Source organism: Rana temporaria, chromosome 1, assembly GCF_905171775.1.
Source record: "Rana temporaria chromosome 1, aRanTem1.1, whole genome shotgun sequence".
In the NCBI taxonomy this organism is placed as follows: Eukaryota; Metazoa; Chordata; class Amphibia; order Anura; family Ranidae; genus Rana; species Rana temporaria.
In genome coordinates, this window is record NC_053489.1 from 352,326,854 (window position 1) to 352,354,466 (window position 27,613).

Consider the following 27,613-nt stretch of genomic DNA (forward strand, 5'->3'; position numbering starts at 1 on the left):
AAAAGTACCTAAAATTACAGTTTTCAGTGCCGAACAATGCAAATGTCAGTATTTAAACTATAAATATATACAGTAGCTAGTGCCATTAGCAATGTGTTTAAGTTAAACAAAAGTAAAATAAAAATAAAAAAATTTCTTCATTGACATGAAGGTCAGGTTACTATAACCCAGCCAGCACAGAGTTTCCTCTAACATCAGAGTCTGCAGGATTCCCCCTTATAGTGAAAGGGAACTCTTATGTAAAGGGGAACGCTGCAGATCATGATCTAAGGAGGGAACTCTGATGTGGAGGGGGGCTCTGGTGACCAGAGACCACCTTATATAAGAGTCCACTGCTTTCTCTTTCCCACTTACATCAGGGTCCGCAGACTGAGTTCCCCCTTGCATTGTAAGGGGGAATCCTGCAGACTCTGATGTAAAGGGGAACTCTGATGTGGGGGGCACTCTGGTGACCAGAGACCACCTTCCGTAGAGTAAATACACTAAGGTAAGAGGGGGTCACTAATAAAGGAGGGGGAACCTTTATATCAGTGCCCCCTTACATTTTTGCATTCACTCCCCCCTTACATCAGCAACCCCCTGCACTTGTGGAGGATCGGATCTTCTCTGTGATTTCCGCAAACTGGGCATGGGCAGTTCTAACCCGTCACTCTCCACAATTTTTTACTTGCTGGGCAGCTGGTGGGGCCCCCCAGGCAAGCAGGGCCCCCGGGCAACTGCCCAGCGTGCCCAATGGAAAAGATGGCCCTGGACGCACTGCTCTACCTCCCAGATGCATCTGTCTCATTGGCGGCGGCCTTGGGGATTATAGACCAGTTTGGCGCCTTCTCGGGCATTCGGATCAATTGGACCAAGTCGACTCTATTCTCACTATCCCAGACTGCACCCCCTTTAGATCCGCAGATTCCGCTGACCCTGGTTTCCAGATTTAGATACCTGGGAATTGAAATCCAGAGAGACCACTCTCAATATCTCACTGATAACGTATATCCGATACTCCAGCAGTTGATCGTCAGGTTCCAGGCCTGGAGGTCCCTCCCCTTGTCACCCGTTGGGAGAATCAACCTCCTTAAGATGACATTCCTCCCCAAATTCCTTTATGTATTTCGTAATACCCCAGTTCCCATCCCCAACTCCTTTTTTCGGGAATTAGACCAGGCGGTGAACACATTTGTGTGGGGAGGGCAGGCCCCCAGGGTTGCCCGAACTACCTTACAGCTCCCTCTCTCGTTGGGGGGTTTGGCGCTCCCATGCTTCAAACTCTACTACTGGGCGGCAGTGGTTGTGACTGTGCGCTGGTGGTTCTCCCAGCCGCGGACCAACCCTGCGGTCAACCTGGAGGCGGCTGTGCTTGGCTCCTACTCGGCACTGAGTAATTTGGTGTTTAGGGGACCTAAGGCACACCCTGAAATGACGACCCCTATGCGTACAACCGTCAGGGTCTGGGAACAGATCACGGCCAAGCTTAGTGGCCCCAATACCATCTCCCCACACACGCCGCTGTGGGGTAATCCCCGACTGGCCCATCTGCAAACAGTCCCTAATCCGGCGCTGTGGGCTAGATATGAGATCAAGGTCCTGCGTCAGGTTATGTCTGGGGGTAGGATCTTGCCTTATGATGCGTTGAGGGACACCTCCCAATTGCCCCCTAGGATGTTCTTTCGCTACCTACAGCTAAGACACGCAGTGCAGGCCCAATTTCCTGGGGGGATTGAACTGCGGTCACACAGGGTAGAGTCGTTTCTGACTTCCAGGGGGGTGCGAAATACCTTCTGGTTTCAAGTTGAGAATTGCCGTGGCAGGATCTAAAGGAATATTCTTTCCACTTAGTATTGATGCAATCTTGAATATCCCTATCCAAAATATCTGAGCTTTCGGACATGACCACCAAGTATGGAAATATGTACCTATGTCAGAACAACATTGTGCAGAGTAATTCTTTGCGTATTTAGCTATCCTAGCAGGTACCAAGTACCATCTCATTAATACTTTATAATTTGCCTCTATCGCCTGTATGTTGGGTGAAGCTGTTTTTGTGGTATTCCATATCTGATTCTAATCTGAGTTGTCTAGTTCCCGCCCTAGATCCTCCTCCCATTTCCGGACATAAGGTGGTTTATCTATTCCGTATAACACGCACCCTAACTTTAAGAGGGAAGTTTCAGGAAAAAAACTTTCCACAGCCCCCTGCGTATTACACGCACGCACAGTTTACCCTCTTTTTTCAGGGTAAAAAAGTGAGTGTTATATTCCAATAAATACAGTCGTTATTATTAATAAAATTTTATCACTGTCAATTCTGGCTGTAGCTCCACCTTGACTTAAGCTCAAAATATGGGTGGGAGGTATAGCCAGCCCCCACCTCTTGTTCTCTCTGCTGTGTGTTTCCGAGGCAGAGTAATGTGCCCATGGATTACTTTATTACAGGCACATTACTCGGTGCCTGTCATCAGGTCAGTGGCAGCAGGTGCTCAAAATTTTTGGGGGGGCTCAAACAAACAAAAAAATTCTGAAAAATACTGAAAAAAAAACATCAAATGCAGCACTGTGCCCATCAAATGCAGCCACTGTGCCCATCAAATGCCGCCACTGTGCCCCATCAAATGCCGCCACTGTGCCCCATCAAATGCAGCCACTGTGCCCAGCAAATGCCGCCACTGTCCCCCATCAAATGCAGCCACTGTGCACCATCAAATGCAGCCACTGTGCACCATCAAATGCAGCCACTGTGCCCCATCAAATGCAGCCACTATGCCCATCAAATGCAGCCACATGTGCCCATCATATGCAGCCACTTGCGCCCCATCAAATACACCTAGCTGTGCCCATCAAATGCAGCCACTGTGCCCATCAAATGCAGCCTTTACTTTGAAAATTGACTGTCTTTTATTGTTTATAGCGCAAAAAAAAAAGTGATCAAATACCACCAAAAGAAAGCTCAAAAGGCCCTTTCACACGCACGGACAAACGGTCCGTTTATTACAAGTCCGTTTACGGACTTGTAATGTATCCCTATGGGATTGCAGACATTAGCGGATGATGCATCCGCTAACGTCCGCAACCATCCGCGTCCGCAAAGATCCGCTTTTGCGGACGGAAGAAAACCCTATTTTTCTTCCGTCCGGTGGAACGGATCAGATTAATACGGACACACGGTCCGTATTCATCCGATTCCCCATAGGGGAGAGCGGAGGAGAGACAGGGCGGTCTCTGCACTGTGTGCGGGGACCGCCCTGTCCGCCGACAGCTCAGCGGGGATTAACGGAGGAATCCCCGCTGAGCCAAACGGGCTAACGGAGCGGATCAACACGGATCCGCTCCGTGTGAAAGAGTGCTTAATGTGGGAAGAAAGGACATTTTTTTGGGGTACAGCGTTGCATGACCACGTAATTGTCAGTTAAAGTAACGCAGTGCTGTATTGCAAAAAATGACCTGGTCATGAAGAGGGTACATCATCCGGAGGTCAAGTAGTTAAACAATAGGAGCTAGACTTCTAGGATAATAAAAAAAAGAGTTCACGGCTGTAGCAGTGCTTTAGCATATAATTGCTTATACCATACTTCCTCTTGTTTCCCTGTCATTTCCTGCCTAGCTGGCCATAACAGTCAGTAGATTCCACGGTACTCCAAAAGACTTCTGCTATGCAGTTTTAGGAGGCTGAAGGAAAGGTCAAAGTGGAATTTTAATAAACAATACAATGAGGTAATCATGGATGTTTAAATATTACAGTAAAGTTATATGTAGTGTTATTTGTGTAGACAGCTTTGGGTGAAACAGCTAATAATATTCATTGTATGCACTTTGTTTTACATTGAAGGTCTTCTTTCTTTGTATACTCCCTCATTTAACAATGAATGTTTTGTCATGTGTTTGGCTGAATGTTGATTTCAGCATGTGGGAATCAACCATATATCAATGCACAGTGTGTGTGCTGGCTGAAGAAAAGAATCAGTGAGTATTCTTTAATCTACTGTTACGGAATATTTCAAGTTCCAGTGGTTATTAGCTTGGGGGAAGGGAGTAGGTTATGGGTGTTCTTAGGTCTAGGGGCAATATTCTCAAAGAAGTTCCGCCGGCGTATATGGAGATGCACGGCGTAAGTGTAAAGATGCGCCGTCCTATCTAAGCGACGTAGTCACAGAACCAGATCCGCCAGAAACAAGGCTTCTCCCGTCCGTCTTAACTCGTTTAAGTTTACGCAGCGTAGGCGCATATTTCCGCTGATGGCATCCTACGCTGCCATAGAATTAGTATTCAAATATGTAAATGATTTAGATGCGCTGATTCCCGAACCTACGCGCGATCGGCTTAGGCTACGCGCTGTGCGCGTAAGACGAATGGCCGGCTGAAAGTTACCCCTCATAAAGCTCGGTTAACTTTGCTCCAGACCTGAGTAAGTCAGCTTGAAAGCAAATACAGCAGCACCACAATACCGGACGAGCTGAGCAACCACACTTATAGGACAACACATTCGTATGCCAACATGCCAGGGGCAGGCGTGGTCTTAGCACTACTATTGTGTATGGGGACAGCTGGCTGGCTGGTGAGTGACATGGGTGTCAGGTATGACTGTCCCCCCCCCATGATGCAGACATCACGAGGGGCACATGCATGACTAACATCCTCATGTCTTTTCCCTTCCAGGTGACTCTGCATATGCACTGGGACCCCATTCCGGAATCCACAAACCCCAGGAGAGAGAAGATATAATGAAGCACATGCACGTACCCGTGGAGTGGTGGAACGCACATTTGGCCTCCTTATGTCCCGTTTTCGATGCCTGGATAAGACTGGGGGGACCCTGTTGTATTCCCCAAACTTCGTGTGCCAGATCATCGCATGTTGCGTGCTGCACAACTTTGCAGTGAGAAAGGGCCTGCAGATTGACCTACGTGATGACCTGACCCCCGAACCCGACATTCCCCCCCTAACCGAGGGTACCCCATCTGCTGATGGTACAGCAGTCAGGAGATGTCTCGTGGAACGAATCTTTGAACGTTAAAAACACACATTAAACATGGCACAATGAGAATGCACGCATGCATACCACTGTGGTCCCTAGCACACCCCCCCCACATGCACATCACATTGGATTAGACCGAAGTACACCGCACGGTACTAAGGAGCAGCAACGCCGCGTCAAGGCCCCAATGATGTTGCTGTCCATTCATACGGACCTGGGGAGAACTTATCCCCAGCGCCCGAGGGTGACACCCCTTACTGGCAGGAGTGTCACCCCCCCACATTCACACACCATTCACACTGTACTCTGCACGACTGCCTGTGTGCAGCACCCAAAAAAAAAAACTCTTAACCAGAGCACAAAAAAAATAAACTCTTAACCAGAGCACAAAAAAAATAAACTCTTAACCAGAGCAAATATAAAATCCAAAGAAAAATCACTTGCCCCGGCGTGGGCTACGCCTGGTGCCCAGGTTCCTGGCCCTCACTTGCCTGGGGGGAGCCGGGGCATCAGGTGGAGGAACATCCCCAGGTGGAGGAGCATCCCCAGGTGGTGGAGGAGCATCCCCAGGTCCCTCCCTGGCTGCCTGTCTGCCCTCCAAAGCCACCGCTATGCGGGTGAGCAGGGCCTCCTGGGAAGCAGTCTGGGCCTGAACAGCCACTCGCAGGCACCTAACCTCCCCCACAAGTTCTGCCGTTGTATTCTGCAGCTCACCAAGGCTGGTGATTGTGGCTGCGCTGTTTCCAGCCACATCTTGTAGAGCATCTGGTACTGCTCCCGAGGAGGACAGACTGTTGGACAGGCGCCTCAACTCCACCACAATTTCCCCCATATGGTGACTTTGCTGGTCCTGCTGCCTGGCCAGATTTTCATGCAGCATTTCTGCCGCACCCCTTGTCCTGTGGGTCGCCCTCCTGGGGACAGGAGTGGCTGGGGCCCTTGCATAGGGGGAGGACCTTGAGGGGCTGGAGATGAGGGGGATGGGACGGGAGGGACTGGAGAGGGTGTTGGAGGACCCTGAGGGGCTGGAAATGCGGTGGCTTTGTGATGGTCCTGCCACCACATGCGACTCATCCAAAAATAGGAAGACCTCCTGATCGGTGTGGACCACCTCTTCATGGACCACCTCCTCCTGGACGACCTCCTCCTCAACCACCTCCTGCGTGGAGGACTGCCCACTCCCCTCCACCAAGGCCTGTTGGCTTCCCAGGGGGTCAGCCACAGAAGCAGGCTGCTCATGGGATGATGGTGTGTGACGGCCACTGGCAGCATTGGATGGCCCCGCTCCCTCCTGCACACCTGTGGATGACACAAAACATTCACATGTTGGTGGACCCACACACTTGTCACATGTTCCCCCCCCCCCCCAAACATGCTACACACCAGATAGAAGATAAAACACACTTACCTGTCCTCATGGGCGGCTCACTTGAGTCATGGCCCTCCAGGCCCTCCACCTGCTTCCTCCGAAGGCAGCGGGCAATGACTTCCTCCTCTTCTGAGAGCCTGATAGTACAGGGTGGCCCCCCTCCAGTGCCCCTGGCATGCTTAGCAATGGGGGCCATCTTATTCCTGACAGGTCATTCATCTTTTTCAGAATGTCCTGGGGGGTCCTGGCCTCATGGCCTAAGGCATTGACCTGTGCAGCAATTTTACGAAGGATCTCGTCCTTTTTGGTTTTGCTGGTGCTGCCACTGTCTGCACCATGGAGACGAGAATCATATCTCTCCATAGCAGAGACTATGATGGCCCTCTCATCTTGTGTGAAATTCTTCTTCCTTCTCTCCTTCCTGGGTCCAGGCATTGCAAAGTGAACGCTCCAAGATCTCACACCACCAACAGAAAGAAATGGAGTCACTTTGCACTCGTTGGGCGCATGTGGTGACGCTTTTATGCACTGGGCCGGCCCAACTCAGCGGGGATTTACGCCTAATGTTGGTTTGCGCATGCGCAGAGGGCAGGGCACGTCCGGCGCATGCTCCGTTCGGTCTGGACATCATTTGCATGGGGTCACGGTTCATTAGAATGCTTCACGCCCACATCCCTCCTACCGTCACTTGCACCTGCTTCCGCCGACACATTTAAGTTACACGAGCGCATCGTAGGACGCATGTGGTCCGGGAATATGGGACAGCTCTCTCCAAGTTAAGCCGGCCTAGCGCATCTGAGATGCGCTACGCCTGACTAAATATGCGCCGATCTACGAGAATATGGCCCTAGATTTTTATGATTATTATTTGGGCGGATGGAGATCATGGGTAGCTATCAGTTTGCAGGTGATCATCTATACAGCCTGCCTGTACATGTCATCAGTTAATCAGTAGAAGTGTATGTACACCCTCTCCTATACCCAGCGAGCTAAACAGCCTCAGAAGATACACAGGGTTGAAACAAATCTCCCTACATAAGTTTTACATCTATATCTGCTGTCTTCAGCTTTCTATACGTTTAAAAAGTGCAGATCGTGTTAGAAATCTTGTTTCCTCATTCAGCAGTGGGTGTGGCAACTGGGTCTGTGTGAAAACTGATTGGAGGAAAGACACACACACCCCCCCCCCTCCACAAAGGCAGAGGAAGGCAGGAATATGCAGAGCAGTCTTCTGAATAGATAAGCTCTCTGCTTTCATGAATGGGGTTTACATCCACTTTAAGGTGGAACTAAACCCTCCTCTCCTTTACAGCCAAGGAAGCTGCCATCTTAGCCTCTGTTTGATCTGCAGTTGCAATAGTGATGCACATGTGATCAGTTATGACACCAGCTATTTGATGGTTTGACAGTTTGGTTGAAGGCTCAAGCAACAGTGACAGTTATTATTAGTCACATCATTAAATAGGGAATTATAGAGTAGATGTGTCGCTACTTACAAGACCAGGCCTTTTTCTGACATCTGTATTTTTTGCTAGCAAATTATTTAGCATCCCCAAACATTATTTTATATATATATATATATATATATATATATATATATATATATATATATATACAGTGGGGATCGAAAGTTTGGGCACCCCAGGTAAAAATTTGTATTAATGTGCATAACGAAGTCAAGAAAAGATGGAAAAATCTCCAAAAGGCATCAAATTACAGATTAGACATTATTATAATATGTGAAAAAAGTTAGATTTTATTTCCATCATTTACACTTTCAAAATTACAGAAAACAAAAAAATGGCGTCTGCAAAAGTTTGGGCACCTGCAGAATTTATAGCACGCACTGCCCCTTTTGCAAAGCTGAGACCTGCCAGTGTCTTGGATTGTTCTCAATCATCGTCTGGGAAGACCAGGTGATGTCAATCTCAAAGGTTTTACATGCCCAGACTCATCTGACCTTGCCCCAACAATCAGCACCATGGGTTCTTCTAAGCAGTTGTCTAGAAAACTGAAACTGAAAATAGTTGACGCTCACAAAGCTGGAGAAGGCTTTAAGAAGATAGCAAAGCGTTTTCAGATGTCAATATCCTCTGTTCGGAATGTAATTAAAGTGGAGGTTCACCCGGAAATAACATTTTTTAACATTAGATTCCTGCTCATTTTGTCTAGGGGAATCGGCTAGTTTTTTTTAAATCGAAGCTGTACTTACCGTTTTAGAGATGCATCTTCTCCGCCGTTTCCGGGTATGGGCTGCGGGACTGGGCGTTCCTATTTTGATTGACAGTCTTCTGACAGGCTTCCGACGGTCGCATCCATTGCGTCACGATTTTCCGAAAGTAGCCGAACGTCGGTGCGCAGGCGCAGTATAGAACCGCACCAACTTTCGGCTACTCGTGACGCGATGGATGCGACCGTCGGAAGCCTGTCGGAAGACTGTCAATCAAAGTAGGAACGCCCAGTCCCGAAGACCATACCCGGAAGTGGCGGAGAAGATCGCTCTCTAAAACGGTAAGTACAGCTTCGATTTTAAAACAACTAGCTGATTCCCCTAGACAAAATGAGCACCAATCTAAGGGTAAAAAATTTTTTATGGGTGAACTCCCGCTTTAAGAATTGGCAGTCATCAGGAACAGTGGAAGTTAAAGCAAGATCTGGAAGACCAAGAAAAATATCAGACAGAACAGCTCGCAGGATTGTGAGAAAAGCAATTCAAAACCCACGTTTGACTGCACGATCCCTCCAGAAAGATCTGGCAGACACTGGAGTTGTGGTACACTATTCCACTATAAAGAGATACTTGTACAAATATAGTGTCATCAGAAGAAAACCTCTTCTACGTCCTCACCACAAAAATCAGTGTTTGAACTTTGCAAATGAACATATAGACAAGCCTGATGCATTTTGAAAACAAGTTCTGTGGACCGATGAGGTTAAAATAGAACTTTTTGGCCGGAATGAGCAAAGGAACGTTTGGAGAAGAAAGGGCACAGAATTTAATGAAAAGAACCTCTGTCCAACTGTTAAGAATAGCATGGGGGTGGATCAATCATGCTTTGGGGTTGTATTGCAGCCAGTGGCACAGGGAACATTTCACGAGTAGAAGGAAAAATGGATTCAATAAAATTTCAGCAAATTTTGGATGGTAACTTGATGCCATCTGTGAAAAAGCTGAAGTTAAAGAGAGGATGGCTTCTACAAATGGATAATGATCCTAAACACACCTCAAAATCCACGGGGGATTACATCAAGAGGCGCAAACTGAAGGTTTTGCCATGGCCTTCACAATCTCCTGACCTCAACATAATTGAAAATCTATGGATAGACCTTAAAAGAGCAGTGCATGACAGACAGCCCAGAAATCTCAAAGAACTGGAAGACTTTTGTAAGGAAGAATGGGCAAAGATACCTCAAACAAGAATTGAAGGACTCTTGGCTGGCTACAAAAAGCGTTTACAAGCTGTGATACTTGCCAAAGGGGGCAGTACAAGATATTTTCTGCAGGGTGCCCAAACTTTTGCAGATGCCATTTTTTTGTTTTCTATAACTTTGAAAGTGTAAATGATGGAAATAAAATCTAACTTTTTTGACATATTATAAGAATGTCTAGTCTGTAATTTGATGCCTTTTGGAGATTTTTCCATCTTTCCTTGGCTTCGTTATGCACATTAATACAATTTTTTACCTGGGGTGCCCAAACTTTCGATCCCCACTATATATATATATATTTAGCAGAGATCCTAGAGAATAAAATGGCGGTCGTTGCAATATTTTATTTCACCCTGTATTTGCGCAGCGGTCTTTCGAATGCAATTTTTTGGGGGAAAAGTGCACTTAAATAAAATAAAAACAGTAAAGGTAGCCCAGTTTTTTGTATAATGTGCAATGGCGAAAAAAAGGTGTGACTTGCGTACGCATTTGCTTCTGCTGTGCTTTAAAAAAAAAATATATATATATATATATATATATATATATATATATATATATATATATATATATATATATATATATATATATATTTAACTTTTTTTACACTGTCCCTTTCATTTTTTATTCCTATTGTAAATATCACTTGTAATATAAATAAGCATGACAGGTCCTCTTTATTGAGAGGTCTGGGGTCAAAAAGACCCCAGATCTCTCATTTACCTTTAAAAGCAAAAAACTAAATTTTAATTTGACTTTAAGAAGAAAAAAAAATCCCTTTAAGCCCAAGAGAGGGAAGTGACATCCTCCAAGGGCATAGAGCCAAGTGGGGGCTATCTTGCCCTCACTCAGCTTCTTGCCCAGGCATCTGAGGAATCGGATTGGCTCGGGGCTTACCGATGGCTCTGGTAAGCTCAGAGACGGCCAGGAAGCGGCATGAGGCACCTCTCCCGCTGACTATAAAAATTATCTTTCAGTGAATCCACTGCTGAAACCACTTTTATAGGAAAGCCGACCGCCTGATGAAAAAATTAAATAAATACTGGGGTTTTTTAGGTAGTCTGTCTTCAGACAGGTCACTATACTAAGTGGATTGGCTAGAGGGGTTTGAGGAAGCACAAGATATATTAGGAAGAATGTTATCTCTATTAGGTGGTGCATAGTTTGTTTCCTTAGGGAAATGTCTAGGTTGTGAATTTGAGTTCCACTTATACGCATTGCCTCCTTTATGTGCTAATTGGTCCCCGCAGGAATTTCGTTTCTTTGCCTTTTATAATATCGGCAGTATATTTTTCTATCATTTCTTTTGCGTCCTTCTCTTTTTGAGCAAAAACAGGAGATGAGGCTATCGAAGTATGCTCGACAACCCATTTCTATATTTGCTCGACAACCCATTTCTATATTTGCTCATCAAGTAAGGAGATCTCATGCTCGTACTGAGAGCAGAGAATGGAGATCATTCGAGAAGAACATGTCTGTAAGTTTGATTCCCACAGAAGCTTTAAACTGTCATCAACTTTTTTGAGGTTAGGGAAAATCTGAATACATAGGCCCCAAGGTATGATGTTATGTTCCAAGTGGTTTAATTCATAATTCAGTAAACAAATGTGCCAAATCCTAATGGATAGATAGATAATAAATTCATAAGCCATTGCTAAAAAACATTAAAGTGACAAGTGCTATAATTTATGAGTCCATTAGTGGTTCAGCAAAGTGACATGTGCTGAAAATATAAGTTCTTAATATGGTGCTGCAAAAGAATCACAGAAAACCATGCGGTGTGCCATTGTCTTCACACGTGCTCCCTCTTTTGCTGCACTCACCAGAAATCTCTCCCCACCAGGGGGTCATCAGCATTCACAACACCACTTTGCTGTATATGAATTCCAGACCCAGCGAATGACAGGTTTTTCCTTTCTCCTTACTTCTACTGCCCCAGCATTCTCAAATATATGCAGAGATAGTAAAAAGCTCCATATCATAATTCCGTTGAGCAACTATATTAAAAGATAAATAGTAATGTACTTACATAGGTAAAATTGATAACGAGCATTAAAACCAGGAAGTGATGCTATGACGCTGTAAGCTTTTACCTATGCGTTTCGTCACAGCATCATCAGGAGCGCCATCTTGCTCCACTTCCTGGTATTTGTTATATTTTATTATTGACAGGTTTCTGGTCACTTTGTACAGGAAATTAGCCCAATTGTATTTGTGGCATTTTTGAGATGCTGCAGAGAGATCTGTGTAGTTATGGACAGTGCGGTTGATTTACTAAAGGCAAATTAGCTGTTCATTTTTGCGAAGTGTTTTTTTCCTCTCTCCTTTGCTTACTGAAGGTAGTAAACATTCACTTTGCAAAGAATACCAATCGCATGCAAGGAAAATTTTAGAAAAATAAATTTTTCCTTGCACATGATTGGATGATGAAAGTCAGCAGAGCTTCACCTTAGCTAAAATAGAATTCTCTTGCAAAGTGAACAGCCTATTTGCCTTAAATTAAACCTATTTAGTTAAGCCCATGAAAGAACTCAATTCTCACTTGTACTGTAAACTAACAGCTGGCACTAGTGTATGCCGTGCATAAACCGGAATTCCTTCTAATTAAAAAATAGCACTTTTGTCATAAAGGAAGGGACAAAGCCAGACCATCCACAAGGCAACTGTGGTAATGCAGTTGGTCAAAGCTCTGCACCTGCCTATCCAATACAGTCTAACAGACAATGCAAATATGGCAGATTCTCTGTGCCACCACAGTCTATGTAATTGTTAATTAAAGAGATGGGGGCCCAAAAGCTTATACCTTTCCTACGGTCCCAGTCTTCCCAAATCTATCTCCGGGAAAGGAAAGCAAAGTAGGAAATTTATATGCAGACAGAAAGCACTTTCTCAAGAAATGGTATAGTTATTGCTATTATACAAGCTAACTTTTATAAACCAACCTTTTTGGGGGTCAAATTAAATATTTTCACTCTGTTTTCACCCTATAGTCACACATTTTTTTATTTTTTTGAATCTTGGGTGAAAGTTGTGTAAAAAAAAAATTCATGAATAGACCATTTTCAAATATTACATGAAAACCGGAGAACACTTTACCTAGGTAAATTCAGAGACATAGACGAAAAGTCTCCATTCAGATGAAACATCCTGTGACAGTGCTAGCCTGCCACTGACAGTCCTGTCACTGTGTAAATGGAGATGGAAAGTGCACCAAAATGTTTGTGCTGAGCAGAAAATGGTGGGTTTTTCCAACTTTCTCCAGGTTTTGTAATTCCAAAATTGGATTCCAGAGTTCAGAGACTTTAAAGAGCTTTAGGAGGGAAGAGCCTTTGCTCCATTGGTGAGATAGGTGTGCTCCTCCCAAAAGCCAGGTAGATTTCATATGGGGTCCCAGTTTGTGGGCTTATGAAACAGGGAGCTGCAACATAGAGAGCTGAGAAAGCTGCAACTGTTGTACGTGAGCACAGGTGTGCTGTTGTCTGGAGGACCAAGGCAAAAGGTCTGAGCACCGAGCGGTGCTGCTGTAAAGAAAAGGAGCCAGGAGGCATGGTATTATTTTGGCCTTTTCCTGTTTTTGTTTTAAATGCTGTATAAAACTGAATCCTCTGTGTTTGAATCCTTATGTAATGAACGTTATTTTTTTTTTTATATAAAATTGGAACAATAAGCTCTAAGACATAGGCCTGACTCTTCTACCACTAAATTTGATGCCCCCTATATTACAATACATTAATATCTCAGTAGCAAGTCCAAAAGAAAGGCATGGGGGAAATTGAGGGGAAAGTATAACTGGTGGTGAGAAGCATGGGTTCAAGCTATAGACACCAATAAAATAAGGTTTTCATAAAGTCTTCTACAGAAGGCAATTGGACACATATACTGTGTTTCCCCGAAAATAAGATCTACCCCGAAAATAAGACATAGCATTATTTTCCAGGAGGGCTGCAATATAAGCCCTACCCCAAAAATAAGCCCTAGTTTAAAATGCTTGTAAAATCCTCTAATCCACTCTATTACAGTAGTATATATTGTACAATTTGTGTTTTTCTGTAATATACTTTTCCCAAATACCTTTGGTACAGCAGCGCTCGGCACTCAGGGGACCTCCTGCTGCTCTCCTCCTCTTCTCCCAGCTTTCAGTGGGGGATCTCAGCTCCCCCTCACTCTGCAGTGCTCAGAGCAGGGAAGCCAGTGGGTCACGGAAGCGCCGTGCAGCACTATAACGAAGGTATTTGGCACACGCATATTACAAAAACATACACATTGTACAATATATACTACTGCAGAGAGAGAGAGAGGGGGAGGGAAGACAGCACATTACATGGTAAGACCTACCCTGAAAATAAGCCCTACTGTGTTTTTGGTTGCCAAAATTAATATAAGATCTGGGCTTATTTTCAGGGGAAACATGGTAGTGCCAGGGGTATGTGACTTGTAAAGAAGGAAAAAAGGCAAAGAAAGCAGGAGAAAAAATGGGAGTGGGGAAAGGGGGCTTTGGGGGTGGGGAGCCTGTCAGTGCTGTCGGGGTCAAATCACATCAAAATGAAAAGGATCTGGAGTGTGGAGCAGTTAGAAAACAGAAAAATTCTCCTGCGCTCTGGTATCTCCTGCTATAGGGTAACACGGTCCAATTACAGGGTATATTCAACGGTCTTGCAGGGCGCACCGACCTAGTGTGATACCGTATAAAAGGGTTTTATTAAATGTATTAAAACAAAGGTTATACTCGCAGTTACCATACAAACCAATCAGTTTCCAGGTTTTGTGAAAGCTTAATTGAACAAGCTGAAGGTAGAAGCTGATTGCAAAATCTGGTGCATCTGTGCATATTAGCCACTCTCTGGTTTTAGTAAATCAACCCCCATTGTATTTATGTAATCTGGTGTTGATTTATAACGAGACAAGCATGCCCAGGTTCTTATTAACCACTTTCAGACCGCCAACTGCACATATACTGTGGCAGGGCAGTACAGCTGTGTGAACCAACCTACCTGTATGTCGGTCTGTGCATGAGATACAGTGGGCGCACCGCAGGAGTCGATATCCGCCGGCCACCTGCGATTGCAGTACAGATAGGCAGAACGGGGATCTGCTTATATAAACAAGGCGGATCCCCGTTCTGACGGGACAATATTGAGATCTGCTGTTCCTAGTGATCAGAAACAACGATCCCAGTAAGCCCTACCCCCACACAGTTAAAACACACCCAGAGAACACAGTTAACCCCTTGATTGCCCCCCTAGTGTTAACTCCTTCCCTGCTAGTGTCATGTATACATTGATCAGTACATTTTTTTTAGCACTGATCACTGTAATATTGTCACTGTTCCCCAAAAAGTGTCACTAGGGGTCAGATTTTTTCGCCACAATGTAGCAGTCCTGCAAAAAAAATCACAGATCGCCGCCATTACGCGTAAAAACAATAAAATAAAAGTCCATAAACCTATCCTATAGCTTTTGCACAAACCAATCAATATACGCTTGCTTTGATTTTTTGGATAAAAACTGATGAATACATTTGTTGAATACTTTTAGTGACATATGCCTGGCTGACATCAACAATTTTGCAGTTACCTAATTTGCAGTGTCAGGCATTCAGTATCTTAATCTATCCCATTGACACAGCCACATGTGCCTTGATCTTATTCCAATCTACTGCTATATCTTTTGATTGGACAGAAAAAAGTGTAATTAATTTTAGAGAGAATTGTGCTCAACTATGGCAAATCTTCAAGAGGAGAAAGATGAATCGATATTGTGGGAGTTGCAGTAGTCCTGTAGTGTATTGTTACTGGTCATCACTGCTCTCACACTTCCTGCTACTTCTGATACAATGGTGGCACCATGTCTAAAGACATAGCGGGAGGAAATCTCTTTAAAGTGAGGGCAATTCCCTTCTTAGATAGTTGCCACCAAAATAGGTTGGAAGATTTCCTATCACCTTTTGTTTTGTGACTGCTGTAAAATGTTCGATTTCCCCTCACTTTCTGTCTAAGGCATCTAGATGATAATTTATTTTTTCGTTCAACCAGCAGGTTTAAAAAATAAAAAAAAAGACTGATTCTCCCATTCACACATTCCTTTGTATTCTGACACCAGGTGAAACTTCGCCACCATCAGAATACACTAATCAGTGCGTCCGGCTATAGCTTGTGGCACTGATCAAGCAGCAAAAATCCCATAGGGTGGTTTTACAGAAGTCTATCGGTAGATTTACTTCTGTACAACCACCTTCCAATAGATGAATAGAAATTGTGATCTGCACAGTGGGGACACAAACAGGAATTGCATGTAAAGTGCTGCATAATTAGATTTCTGTAATAAAATAAAATAAACACCTCACAGGGGTTTATTCAAAATGAATACAAATAAGGCCCCGTACACACGTCCGAGGAACTCGACGGGCAAAACTCATCGTTTTGCTCGTCGAGTTCTGTGTGAAGCCGCCGAGGATCTCGGCGAGCCAACTTTCCTCATTCAACAACGAGGAAATAGAGAACATGTTCTCTATTTGGCTCGACGAGGAACTCGTCGGCTTCCTCGGCCGAAAGTGTACACACGGCCGGGTTTCTCGGCAGAATTCAGCTCCGATCGAGTTTCTGGCTGAATTCTGCCGAGAAACTCGGTCGTGTGTACGGGGCCTAAAAGGTTTGGCTATACAGTATACACTATACACTTTAACAATAAACTCAACCCTGCCACATGTCACAACCTAGCTAGTTTAAAGTAGGGCCGAAACAACGAATCGATTAATCGACAACTAATCGATTATGATTACGATTATGAAATAATCGTTAGTTGCAGCCCTAGTTTAAAGACAATTGAAGTATTGTATAGTTTTTTTTGCTTTATAGCCTATAGTACCACAATATGTTATTATTATTTTTTTTCTAGAAAATGCTTTCCTACTCTCCCACTGCAGCTTCGGCACACTTTGCTGCTATGATTCGTGGCAATACCCCTTATCACACGTGTCATCACATAGAGTTCAGTGGTCAGACAGAGAAAGAATGTGTATCAGACCAGGCCTGTTACAATATGGAGTGCATGGGGCAGTATTTGGATATCTTAAAGAGAATATGTCAACTGTTTTAATCAAAGGTATCCCATAGATATCACATCATGCTGTCCAAATCCCAAGTATAGGAAATCATGTATCTAATGTCTATAGCCTTAAAGGGGTTGTAAAGGAAAAAAAAAATCCTAAATAGCTTCCCTTACCTTAGTGCAGTCCTCCTTCACTTACCTCATCCTTCCATTTTGCTTTTAAATGTCCTTATTTCTTCGGAGAAATCCTCACTTCCTGTTCTTCTGTCTGTAACTCCACACAGTAATGCAAGGCTTTCTCCCTGGTGTGGAGAAAGCCTCTTGAGGGGGTGAGCAGGTAAGTCAGGACACTCTCTACTTTGCAGATAAGAGAAAGGAGCTGTGTGTTAGTGGGCATCCTGACACTCCTGCTCGCCCCCTCCCCCCTCAAGAGGCTTTCTCCACACCAGGAAGAAAGCCTTGCATTACGGTGGTGAGTTACAGACAGAAGAACAGGAAGTGAGCATTTCTCAGAAGAAATAAGGACATTTAAAAGCAAAATCAAAGGATGAGGTAAGTGAAGGAGGACTGCACTAAGGTAAAGGAAGCTATTTAGGGAAAAAAATGTTTTCCTTTACAACCCCTTTAAGGTATGTTGCCAATATTATATAAATATATAGTAGAATTATGGATGAATACAAAAATGGACGATAACAGTCTGTTACTAGCATTAACACAAAAGCTTTTGTTTTTCTTCATTGTTCTATTACCTGTTGCTCCTGCAAATATATCCATTATTATACCACTTTCTTTAACAGGTCAAGCTGTTCACTATAAATGGCAGTTAGAGGGTTGGGTCAAACCTTATAACACAAACAGGGCAGCTTTAACCAGTCAGCTTTTATTCCTATGGTTTAAAGCCCAAATCCAGACATAGGGGCAGATCCACAAAGCACTTACGCCGGCGTATCTCGAGATGCGCGGCGTAAGTGTATATATACGCCAGTGTAACTATGCGCCGTATCCACAAAACGAGATACACATGAAAATCGTCTTTTTCCGACTGACGTAACTTTTCTGCACCGGCGCATCGTGGGCGCATATATACGCTGGACGCACCATTGATTTGCTATTCAAATATGCAAATGAGGGAGATACGGCGACCCACGAAAGTACATTTGTCCAGCGCAGGCTACGCGCGCCGCGCATAAGTTATACGTCCGGCCTAAAGTTACCCCTCATAAAAGCAGCTGTAACTTTGCACCAGACGTGTGCAGGTCAGCTGGAGAGCAGCTTCCACAGCACCGTTAGGGTAGAGCTGAGCATCCACACTTGCAGGACAACAATCTGTATGCCAACATGCCAGGGGCATCCATGGTCATAGCTATACTACTGGCTTTACATGCGCATAGAAGGAGGAGGGCACGGGAGAGGATATACCGACCGCGCATAAACGTCTTTGGCATGGGGGAATCGGAGGTGTATCGCATCTTCAGATTCAGCCCTACTGCCATCCTGGAATTAGCCACAACCCTGCAGGATGACATCACCAGCCAGACACACCGCTCACATGCAGTGCAGCCACTGGTCAAGGTACTGGCAACACTCCATTTCCTTGCCAGTGGATCTTTTCAGTGTACAAGTGGAGTTGTGGCTGGGATGGCACAATCCTCCATTAGCAGATGTGTGCACCAAGTTGTCCCCGCAATCCTCAGACGCATGGGCCACCACATTGTCAGACCCACCCAGGAGCATCTGCGGGTGAAGGCAATGCGGGATTTCTACAGAAATGCAGGATTCCCACTCACCGTGGGGGCCATTGATTGCACACATGTGGCACTACGGCCCCCCCATGACACAGAGCACATATACCGCAATCGGAAGCACTGGCACTCCATCAACGTACAGGTGATAGCCGATGCCCAATGCCTCATATGGCACGTCCGTGCCAAACACCCCGGGTCTAGCCACGACAGCTACATATACCGTCAAAGCCCCATCCCAACAGAATTCGAACAGAACGTGTATTGGGACAGCTGGCTGGTTGGTGAGTGACATGGGTGTCAGGCATGACTGTCCGACCCCCTGATGCAGACATCACGAGGGGCACATGCACGACTAACATCCTCCTGTCTCTTCCCTTCCAGGTGACTCTGCATATGCACTTGGGCCCCATCTCATGACTCCATTCCGGAATCCTGAAACCCCAGGAGAGCAAAGATACAATGATGCACACACACGTACCCGTGCAGTGGTGGAACGCACCTTTGGCCTCCTGAAGTCCCGTTTCCGATGCCTGGATAAGTCTGGGGGTACCCTGTTGTATTCCCCAAACTTTATGTGCCAGATCATTGGTGCATGTTGCATGCTACACAACTACGCCGTGAGAAAGGGCCTGGAGATTGACCTACGTGATGACCTGACCCCCGAACCAGACAATCCCCCCTAACCGAGGCTACCTCGTCTGCTGAGGGAAGAGCAGTCAGGAGACGCCTCACAGTAGGCATCTTTGCACGTTAAACACACACATTCATCATGGCACAAGGAGAATGCACGCATGCACACCACTGTGGTCCCTAGCACACACCCCACATCCACATCACATTGGATTAGCCCAAGTCCTCCAATCAGGACTTGGGAGCAGCAACGCCACGGCAAGGCTCCAATTATGTTGCTGTACATTCATACATCGTTCACACGGACCTGGGGATCACTTCTCCCTGGTCCTGGGGATCACTTCTCCCCGACAACCAAGGGTGACACCCCTTTTCCGGCAGGAATGTCACCCCCACATTCAAACACCAGTCACACTGTAGCCTGCACTACTAACCGTGTGCTTTGGCTACAAAAAAAAAATTAAAAACTCATAACCTGAGTATATGACAAAAAGAAACAAAAAAAATTAACGGCGCTGCCGTGCCCCACGCCTGCGGCGGCCACAGCCCCGGCTCCCCATGGGAGACTCATGGGGGGGGGGAAATCAGGAGGAGGAGAATCCCCTGGTCTCTCCACGCCTGGCGGCCTGCCCTCCAACGCCAGGGCGATGCGGGTGAGGACCACATTGGTGTCCGCATGCAGCCGCACCCCTGCCTGGATGGCTACCGTGTTGTCCCTGACAGCCTCTGTCAGGGCGTGGAACTCCTCACCCAGGCCTGCTGTGGTGGCCTGCAGATCAGCCAGGCAGGTGACCACAGCTGAGGAATTGCAGCCCAACTCCTCCACAGCTTCCTTCACGGAGGCCATGTTTTGGGCCATGTGGTCCATACTCTGGGCAACCTCACCCAGATGGCGGGTCTGGCGGGCCTGGTCCCTCCTGAGGTGGTCAGGGATAACATCTGACACCCCCCTTGTCTTCCTAGCCACCTTCCTGGGTCCTGAAGTGGCTTGGGGCCTGGGAGAAGGGGAGACCCTTGGGGGGGAAGCCCTGTTGGGGGAGGAGCGGGAGGGGCTACCCCTGATGGAGGGCTGACTGGTGCCAGCCACGGGGGGAGAATCCTCCAAATGGAGCCTCACCTCATTCCCACTCATCACCTCCTCCTCCTCAACCACCTCCTGAGGAGAGGTGTGGCCACTCCCTTCCACAGAGGACTCCTGGCTTGCCAGGTGGTCTGACTCAGCCTGATGTCCGGGGGATGGTGTGGACTGGTTAGATGGCCCAGCACCCTCCTGTACATCTGTGGATGACACAAAACATTCACATGTTGGAGGATCCACACACTTGTCACATGTTCCCTTCCACCCCCACACATGCTACACACCAGATAGGAGATAAAACACACTTACCTGTCCTCAAGGCATCCTCAACTGAGTCAAAGCCAGGAACTCCCTCCACTTGATGCCTGTGGAGGCACTGGGCAACCACCTGCTCCTCAGCAGTGAGCGTCTCGGTAGTTGCTGGTCCCCCTCCAGTGCCCCTGGCATGAGTGCTCATCCTGGCCAGCTTACCTCGGACCAGGCGACGCAGATCGTTGATCTTTTTTAAAATGTCATTGGGGCTCCTGGCCTCACTCCCCAAAGCATTAACATCATCAGCAATCTGTGCCAGGATCTCCTTCCTCCTGGCCTGGGTGGTATTGGCACTCTCTGCCCCATGGAGATACCTATCATACTGGGCCATGGCCCTGATAATTATCGCCCATTCCTGTGGGGTAAAGTTAAGCTTTCTCTTCTTCCGAGCTGCTGGAGCAGACATGGCTCAAAAACAAACAAACAGCTACAAAGAACAGAACAAAAGTACCTTGCTTCAGGGGGGGAAACAAACGGATGTACTTTTGCACTGGACGGGCGCATGTCTGGGCGTATTTATGCCCTGGGCATATCTCACTAATTACGCCGGGCCTAGTTCGTATCTCACTGATTACGCCAGGCCGAGTTCTGAGCATGCGCAGAGAGGCGCTGAACATAGTCATTGTCATTGCGCATGCGCCGTCCATTCGGCCCTATATTTGCATGGGGCCACGGCTCATTTCAATGGAACACGCCCACTTCCTTCCTACTTTCTATTACGCCGGCTTACGCCTAGGAATTTACGTTGCGCCGGCGCATCGTCGGGCGCAAATACTCTGAGGATTCGGTACTTGCCTCTCTAAGTTGAGCCGGCGTAACGTAAATGAGATGCGCTACGCCAGCCTATATATGCGCCGATGTACGTGGATCTGCCCCATAGTATTTAAAAAAAAAAAAAGTTAAACTTTTTAATATACAGTATACTAAGATTCACTTTTAATCAATAAATCCTGTTTATAAAATGAAAATAAATATGTTGCTTTAAAAACTTAAATAGCTAAAGTTAGATTCAAGTTGTTTGTCACTTACCTGACAATGCTTTACATGATCAACAGTGAATAATACTGTCCTGGAGGGGGGACTAAAAAAACAGCATCATACAGTACATGTAATTTTTTATATTGTTTAATGCATGTTTCAGCATGTCACAATTATACACAAGTTAAAAAAGAACTAACAAAAATTTGTATTTTAGTATTTTCTTTCCCAGTTAATGTGTGTCTCTATTTACCTCCTCAGTACATAGTGATGTTTGTCGTGAAAGTGTTAACAGGTCAAATTAAAGAAGTGAATGATGTCCGAGAGTATGAGATCTCTGAAAACCAGAAAGAAAAAGTTTTGAATGATTCTAAAACATTTTCATTCAAGAACACTTCGGACAACAAGTAAGTCCAATGGCTGTGTGTAATACTGAATCAATGGGCAATTCAGAAATGACCATGTTGTAGATACAACTTTAAAAGCTAATAGAGAAATAATTTGAAACTTACTCATGCAATTATATATATTAAAACTTTGACAGGTCAGTTCCAGGGCCTAGTTCCAGATGATTATTAGTCACCAAATTTATTATAATTCCATACTGCAGTGGCCACTCTCAGACAATGCTGATTTTAAGTCTATGCAGCTCCTGTAAACAGATTGTGCTTACATAAAATGTGGTGGTGTTCCAAACTGTTTTGATATTGACAAGAAATAGTGGATATGATAAGCATTATATACAATATTTAAATTCCCTGTGTCTCGCTCAGTTGTGTTTTGGGGGAGCTGAGTTTTTTGGAGTTAAATGCTCCTGTTTTGGCAAGGAAGTTACCGTAATCGCAAGGAAGTGGCTTTCACTTGCCCTTCCAATAGTTGATGATTGGATTAAGGAGGATAATGTCTCTATCTTTGGGGAAAAATTGACGTATAAAAAAAGAGGATGCCCTAATAAATTAGAAAAAATATGGTTTGCATGGCTAAAAGTGCCTCAGACGACCCTACTGGAAGGTATCCGAGATAGTTTACTATGGTAATATATGGTAATATATGGTAATATTTTCATATAGCTACTTCCTATGTTATTTTGAGTAAGGTATATCTATGCCCAAACTTCTATATAAGGCTTGTACTGAGACAATAACAATAAAAGACAATAACTACCAGAGATCATTTGGATGGATTGGTGGTTATTCCCCTCTTTATTTTCTTTGAATACTGTAAATTGCAGCCCTTTGTTTGTTGTTGTTTTTTTTTCTATGGATATGTTTTGTCAGATGTTTTTGAAACTTGTAATTTTCTTCTTGTTGTTTGTGATGTGTCTTATGTATCTTTGTATAAGGAAAAAATAAATAACAGAAATTAATAAATAAAATAGTAAACAGATTGTTAATCATCAGTAAAGAGTACAACCTATAATAAGAGAGGATTCTATAGGTATAGAGTTATATTTTTCTTTAAAAACCCCAGCTCGTGTGTAATAGTGCGTCAAACATCCAAAAAGGCATGTGTTAACTTCCTCCCGACCAGCCCTGACATCCCTGTAAATGGGTCTTCATACCTTGGCAGCCAGACAGGCGCCCCGATTACCTAACCACTGTAATGGCTGTCACAATAGTCACATGATCTGTAGCCCATTCCATTGGCTCCCAATCATGACCGAAGATGCCTCGGCCACCCACGCCTTATCTGCAGTGCGTGAACGGCAAGGGGTTAATGAACTTTCCTTGAATAAGATCCTTACTTGCCAAAAGAAAAGGCTCCTTTTCTACACAAGAAGTTAAACAACATTTAAGCCTGCCATACATAGATCAAAATGTGTCTGGTTCAGCAAGGCCAAACAAATTTCAATCCATGTATGGGCAGGCTGATGGCGTCCAAGTTGATCCATCTATTTACTTGGGTACAACCAGTCAGTCTAATTTTTCTACATAAGATTACTGACAGTGGCTATAGCCACTTGCAATAATCGTTGTATCCTGCCTAGCCGGAAAATCTTCCCAGGCACCCCATTGGCAGAATACAATAGCGCTGTGGGAGGCACAGTCATGTTGATGGTGGAATCAAGCGATTTTCTTTCCTTTCACCTGTGGTGGAAGGAAAGAAAATCATATGATTTATGGCCTGCTTTAAAAGGAAGAAAAAAGCCAAGTAGGGGAAAACTTTGCCCTGGGGAGCAATAACACAACCACATAGCCCTTTCATGGTAGGGCAAACTTCTATGAGCTGCAGTGATTGGGGGGGCATAGTTTATTATGACATGTTTACATCTTCCAGTATCAGCTATGAAACCCACCATATATCACTGACTGCAGATACCCCTAGTAAAGATCTAAATGATGAACTATCTCCAGTCAGGGCCACCAGTGCAAAATTCTATAAAACCACATTAAAAACACCAGTTAAAATACTTAAAAAAAAGTAACAAGGAATCTAGCCATTCTGCCACTATGACACTACAGCACAGTGACTCCAACTTACATGTTCCATGCAATCAGGCTTCTTCAGGGGCTTATGTTAATATCATGACTCAAGGTTTCCTCCAATAAAAACTAAAGCTAATAAAATCATTATGGTTCATAGATTGAAAGCTAATTTCAGCTAATTTAGGACGCATGCCCTGTCCCCCTTCCTTAAAAAGCAGGGTTAAGCTTTCTGGGAATTTAATCTTGTAAGTCATCTACTAGAAGATGTAAGCCATCACCTCTGTTGCTTAAACATGTGGGTGACCTTATGCAAGCATTACTTTACATGGCCAGCAGAATAGTAAGAAAGGTATGCAGTGAAGATAGGGAACGCAATTCACTTTATACAACTTTGACAAGCTTCGGGTACATTATACTACATAATTATTGTAATTGGCAAAATGTAAACACAACTAAATCCTTTCATACCCTGTTTCTCTGAAAATAAGCCATACCCCGAAAATAAGACCTAGCGTGAGTTTCTGGGATGGCTGCAATATAAGCCCTACCCCAAAAATAAGCCCTAGTTAAAGTCCTTGTAAAAACATGTAATCCGTTCTGTAAAAAGATTATATAATGTGCAGTGTGTCTCCCTTTTGTAACTTTATTGTGGAAAATACCTTATTTACAGCACTGCTGGGCGCTCACGTGACCCACCGGAGCTCTTCTCCTCTCCTCCCGGCTGATGTCAGCTGTTTTTTTTTTCAATAAAACTTTATTAAGCCCGTACCCACTGCAGTACTCAGAGTGGGGCTGAGGTCATTGGGGATCTTGGCCCCTCCCTCTGCAGTATTTGGAGTAGGGAAGAAGAGCTCCAGCGGGTCACGTGAGCGGCAAGCGGCACTGTAATTAAGGTATTTTCCAAAATAATGTTACACTGCACATGATATCATCTTTTTACAGAACGGATTACATCATTTTATAAGGTCTTTAAACAAAGGTTTATTTTTGGGATTACAGAATTTCACAATGCTGACTCCAGAGCTGACAGGGGGGGAAACTTTTTTGTACATACCATAAATAAATAAGACATCCCCTGAAAATAAGCCCTAGTGTGTTTTTTGTAGCCAGAATTAATATAAGACCCGGTCTTATTTTCGGGGAAACACGGTATATGTAATGCATTTCAATGTAAGTCATTATAGTACAGTAATATATTGCTATATTTCTTTAACACAGGCAGCCCATGGTAAATGGTTTTGTAAAGAAAAAGAGAGTATAGCAACCGCAGATCGGTCTTCTCTGAAGAAGAGGTCCCGCGCCCTTATCTCCATCCAGTGAAAAGACGCTTTCATGTTTACTGTCAACAAGGTGTTACAAAGAACTGATATTTAATTTAATTCAGCTACTGTATTGTCAGATCTGCTACATAATTCTCCTAATCTTGAAACTAGAGTATTAACTTGTTATTGACCATTATTACCTTTATCTTTATTATTATCTTTTATTTATTTTTTAAGATGCATTTGCTGCCGAATTTAATGAAATGTTACAGTATTTCTTAAATATAAAAAACTAAAAATAATAGTGTTTGTTTTTTTCTCAATGCATTGCTGGGATTTAATTACTGCATGGTTAACCATATATTTTGATGATTCAGCTGAAATTTCACAAAAATGTGTATCCATCTATATAGGAGTTTATATATATATATATATATATATATATATATATATATATATATATATATATATATATATATATATAGATATAGATATATAGATATATACAGTACAGACCAAAAGTTTGGACACACCTTCTCAATCAAAGAGTTTTCTTTATTTTCATGACTATGAAAATTGTATATTCACACTGAAGGCATCAAAACTATGAATTAACACATGTGGAATTCTACATAACAAAAAAGTGTGAAACAACTGAAAATATATTTCATATTCTAGGTTCTTCAAAGTAGCCACCTTTTGCAGCAGACACATCTCTAGAACTGTTAAGAGGAGACTGTGTGAATCAGGCCTTCATGGTAGAATATCTGCTAGGAAACCACTGCTAAAGAAAGGCAACAAGCAGAAGAGACTTGTTTTGGGCTAAAGAACACAAGGAATGGACATTAGACCAGTGGAAATCTGTGCTTTGGTCTGATGAGTCCAAACTTGAGATCTTTGGTTCCAACCCCCGTGTCTTTGTGCAACGCAGAAAAGGTGAACGGATGGACTCTACATGCCTGGTTCCCACCGTGAAGCATGGAGGAGGAGGTGTGATGGTGTGGGGGTGCTTTGCTGGTGACACTGTTGGGGATTTATTAAAAAATGAAGGCATACTGAACCAGCATGGCTACCACAGCATCTTGCAGCGGCATGCTATTCCATCCGGTTTGCGTTTAGTTGGACCATCATTTATTTTTCAACAGGACAATGACCCCAAACACACCTCCAGGCTGTGTAAGGGCTATTTGACCAAGAAGGAGAGTGATGGGGTGCTGCGCCAGGTGACTACCTCTTGAAGCTCATCAAGAGAATGCCAAGAGTGTGCCAAGCAGTAATCAAAGCAAAACGTGGCTACTTTGAAGAACCTAGAATATTAAATATATTTTCAGTTGTTTCACACTTTTTTGTTATGTATAATTCCACATGTGATAATTCATAGTTCTGATGCCTTCAAGTGTGAATCTACAATTTTCATAGTCATGAAAATAAAGAAAACTCTTTGAATGAGAAGGTGTGTCCAAACTTTTGGTCTGTACTGTATATATATATATATATTAGGGTTGTCCCGATACCACTTTTTTAGGACTGAGTACAAGTACCGATACTTTTTTTCAAGTAGTCGCCGATACCGAATACCGATACTTTTTTTAAAATGTGTCCCCAAATGCAGCGATGTCCCCCCACAGATGCAGCCATGTATCCCCCCATCCAGCCATTGTCTCCCCCCATCCAGCCATTGTCTCCCCCCCATCCAGCCATTGTCTCCCCCCATGCAGCCATGTATCCCCCCATCCAGCCATTGTCTCCCCCCATGCAGCCATGTATCCCCCCATCCAGCCATTGTCTCCCCCCATGCAGCAATGTATCCCCCCATCCAGCCATTGTCACCCCCCATCCAGCCATTGTCTCCCCCCATGCAGCCATTGTCACCCCCCATGCAGCCATTGTCACCCCCCATGCAGCCATTGTCACCCCCCATGCAGCCATTGTCACCCCCCATGCAGCCATTGTCACCCCCCATGCAGCCGTGTCTCCCCCCATCCAGCCGTGTGTGTCTCCCCCCATCCAGCCGTGTGTGTCTCCCCCCATCCAGCCGTGTGTGTCTCCCCCCATCCAGCCGTGTGTGTCTCCCCCCATCCAGCCGTGTGTGTCTCCCCCCATCCAGCCGTGTGTGTCTCCCCCCATCCAGCCGTGTGTGTCTCCCCCCATATGCAGCCATGGCCCGCTTACCTGCTACCGCCGACTGTGTACTACGGCCGGCCAGGAACATTACAGCTTTGAATAGCTTTTGATTGGCGCCACGCTGCGTGTATAGACACTCCCCCTCGCTCGGGATTGGACAGTTCACCCGAGCAAGGGGGAGTGTCTATGCGTGGCGCAAATCATTGTAGCTATTCAAAGCTGTAATGTTCCCGCCCGTATTACACAGTCAGCGG

The 27,613-nt window shown here is 44.7% G+C and overlaps 1 protein-coding gene across 1 annotated transcript in view; it reads left to right on the forward strand.

Annotated features, from left to right (window-relative positions):
* The window catches only part of CERS1 (ceramide synthase 1), a 90,018-nt gene extending 64,481 nt beyond the window's left edge, over nucleotides 1–25,537 (forward strand). Inside the window, exons 6-7 of the mRNA XM_040320933.1 lie at nucleotides 21,809–21,954; nucleotides 25,192–25,537. Coding sequence (XP_040176867.1) covers nucleotides 21,809–21,954; nucleotides 25,192–25,234 — 189 coding nt within the window. The 3' untranslated portion in view covers nucleotides 25,235–25,537. The remainder of the gene's footprint in view (nucleotides 1–21,808; nucleotides 21,955–25,191) is intronic.
* Nucleotides 25,538–27,613: the final 2,076 nt, after the last annotated feature.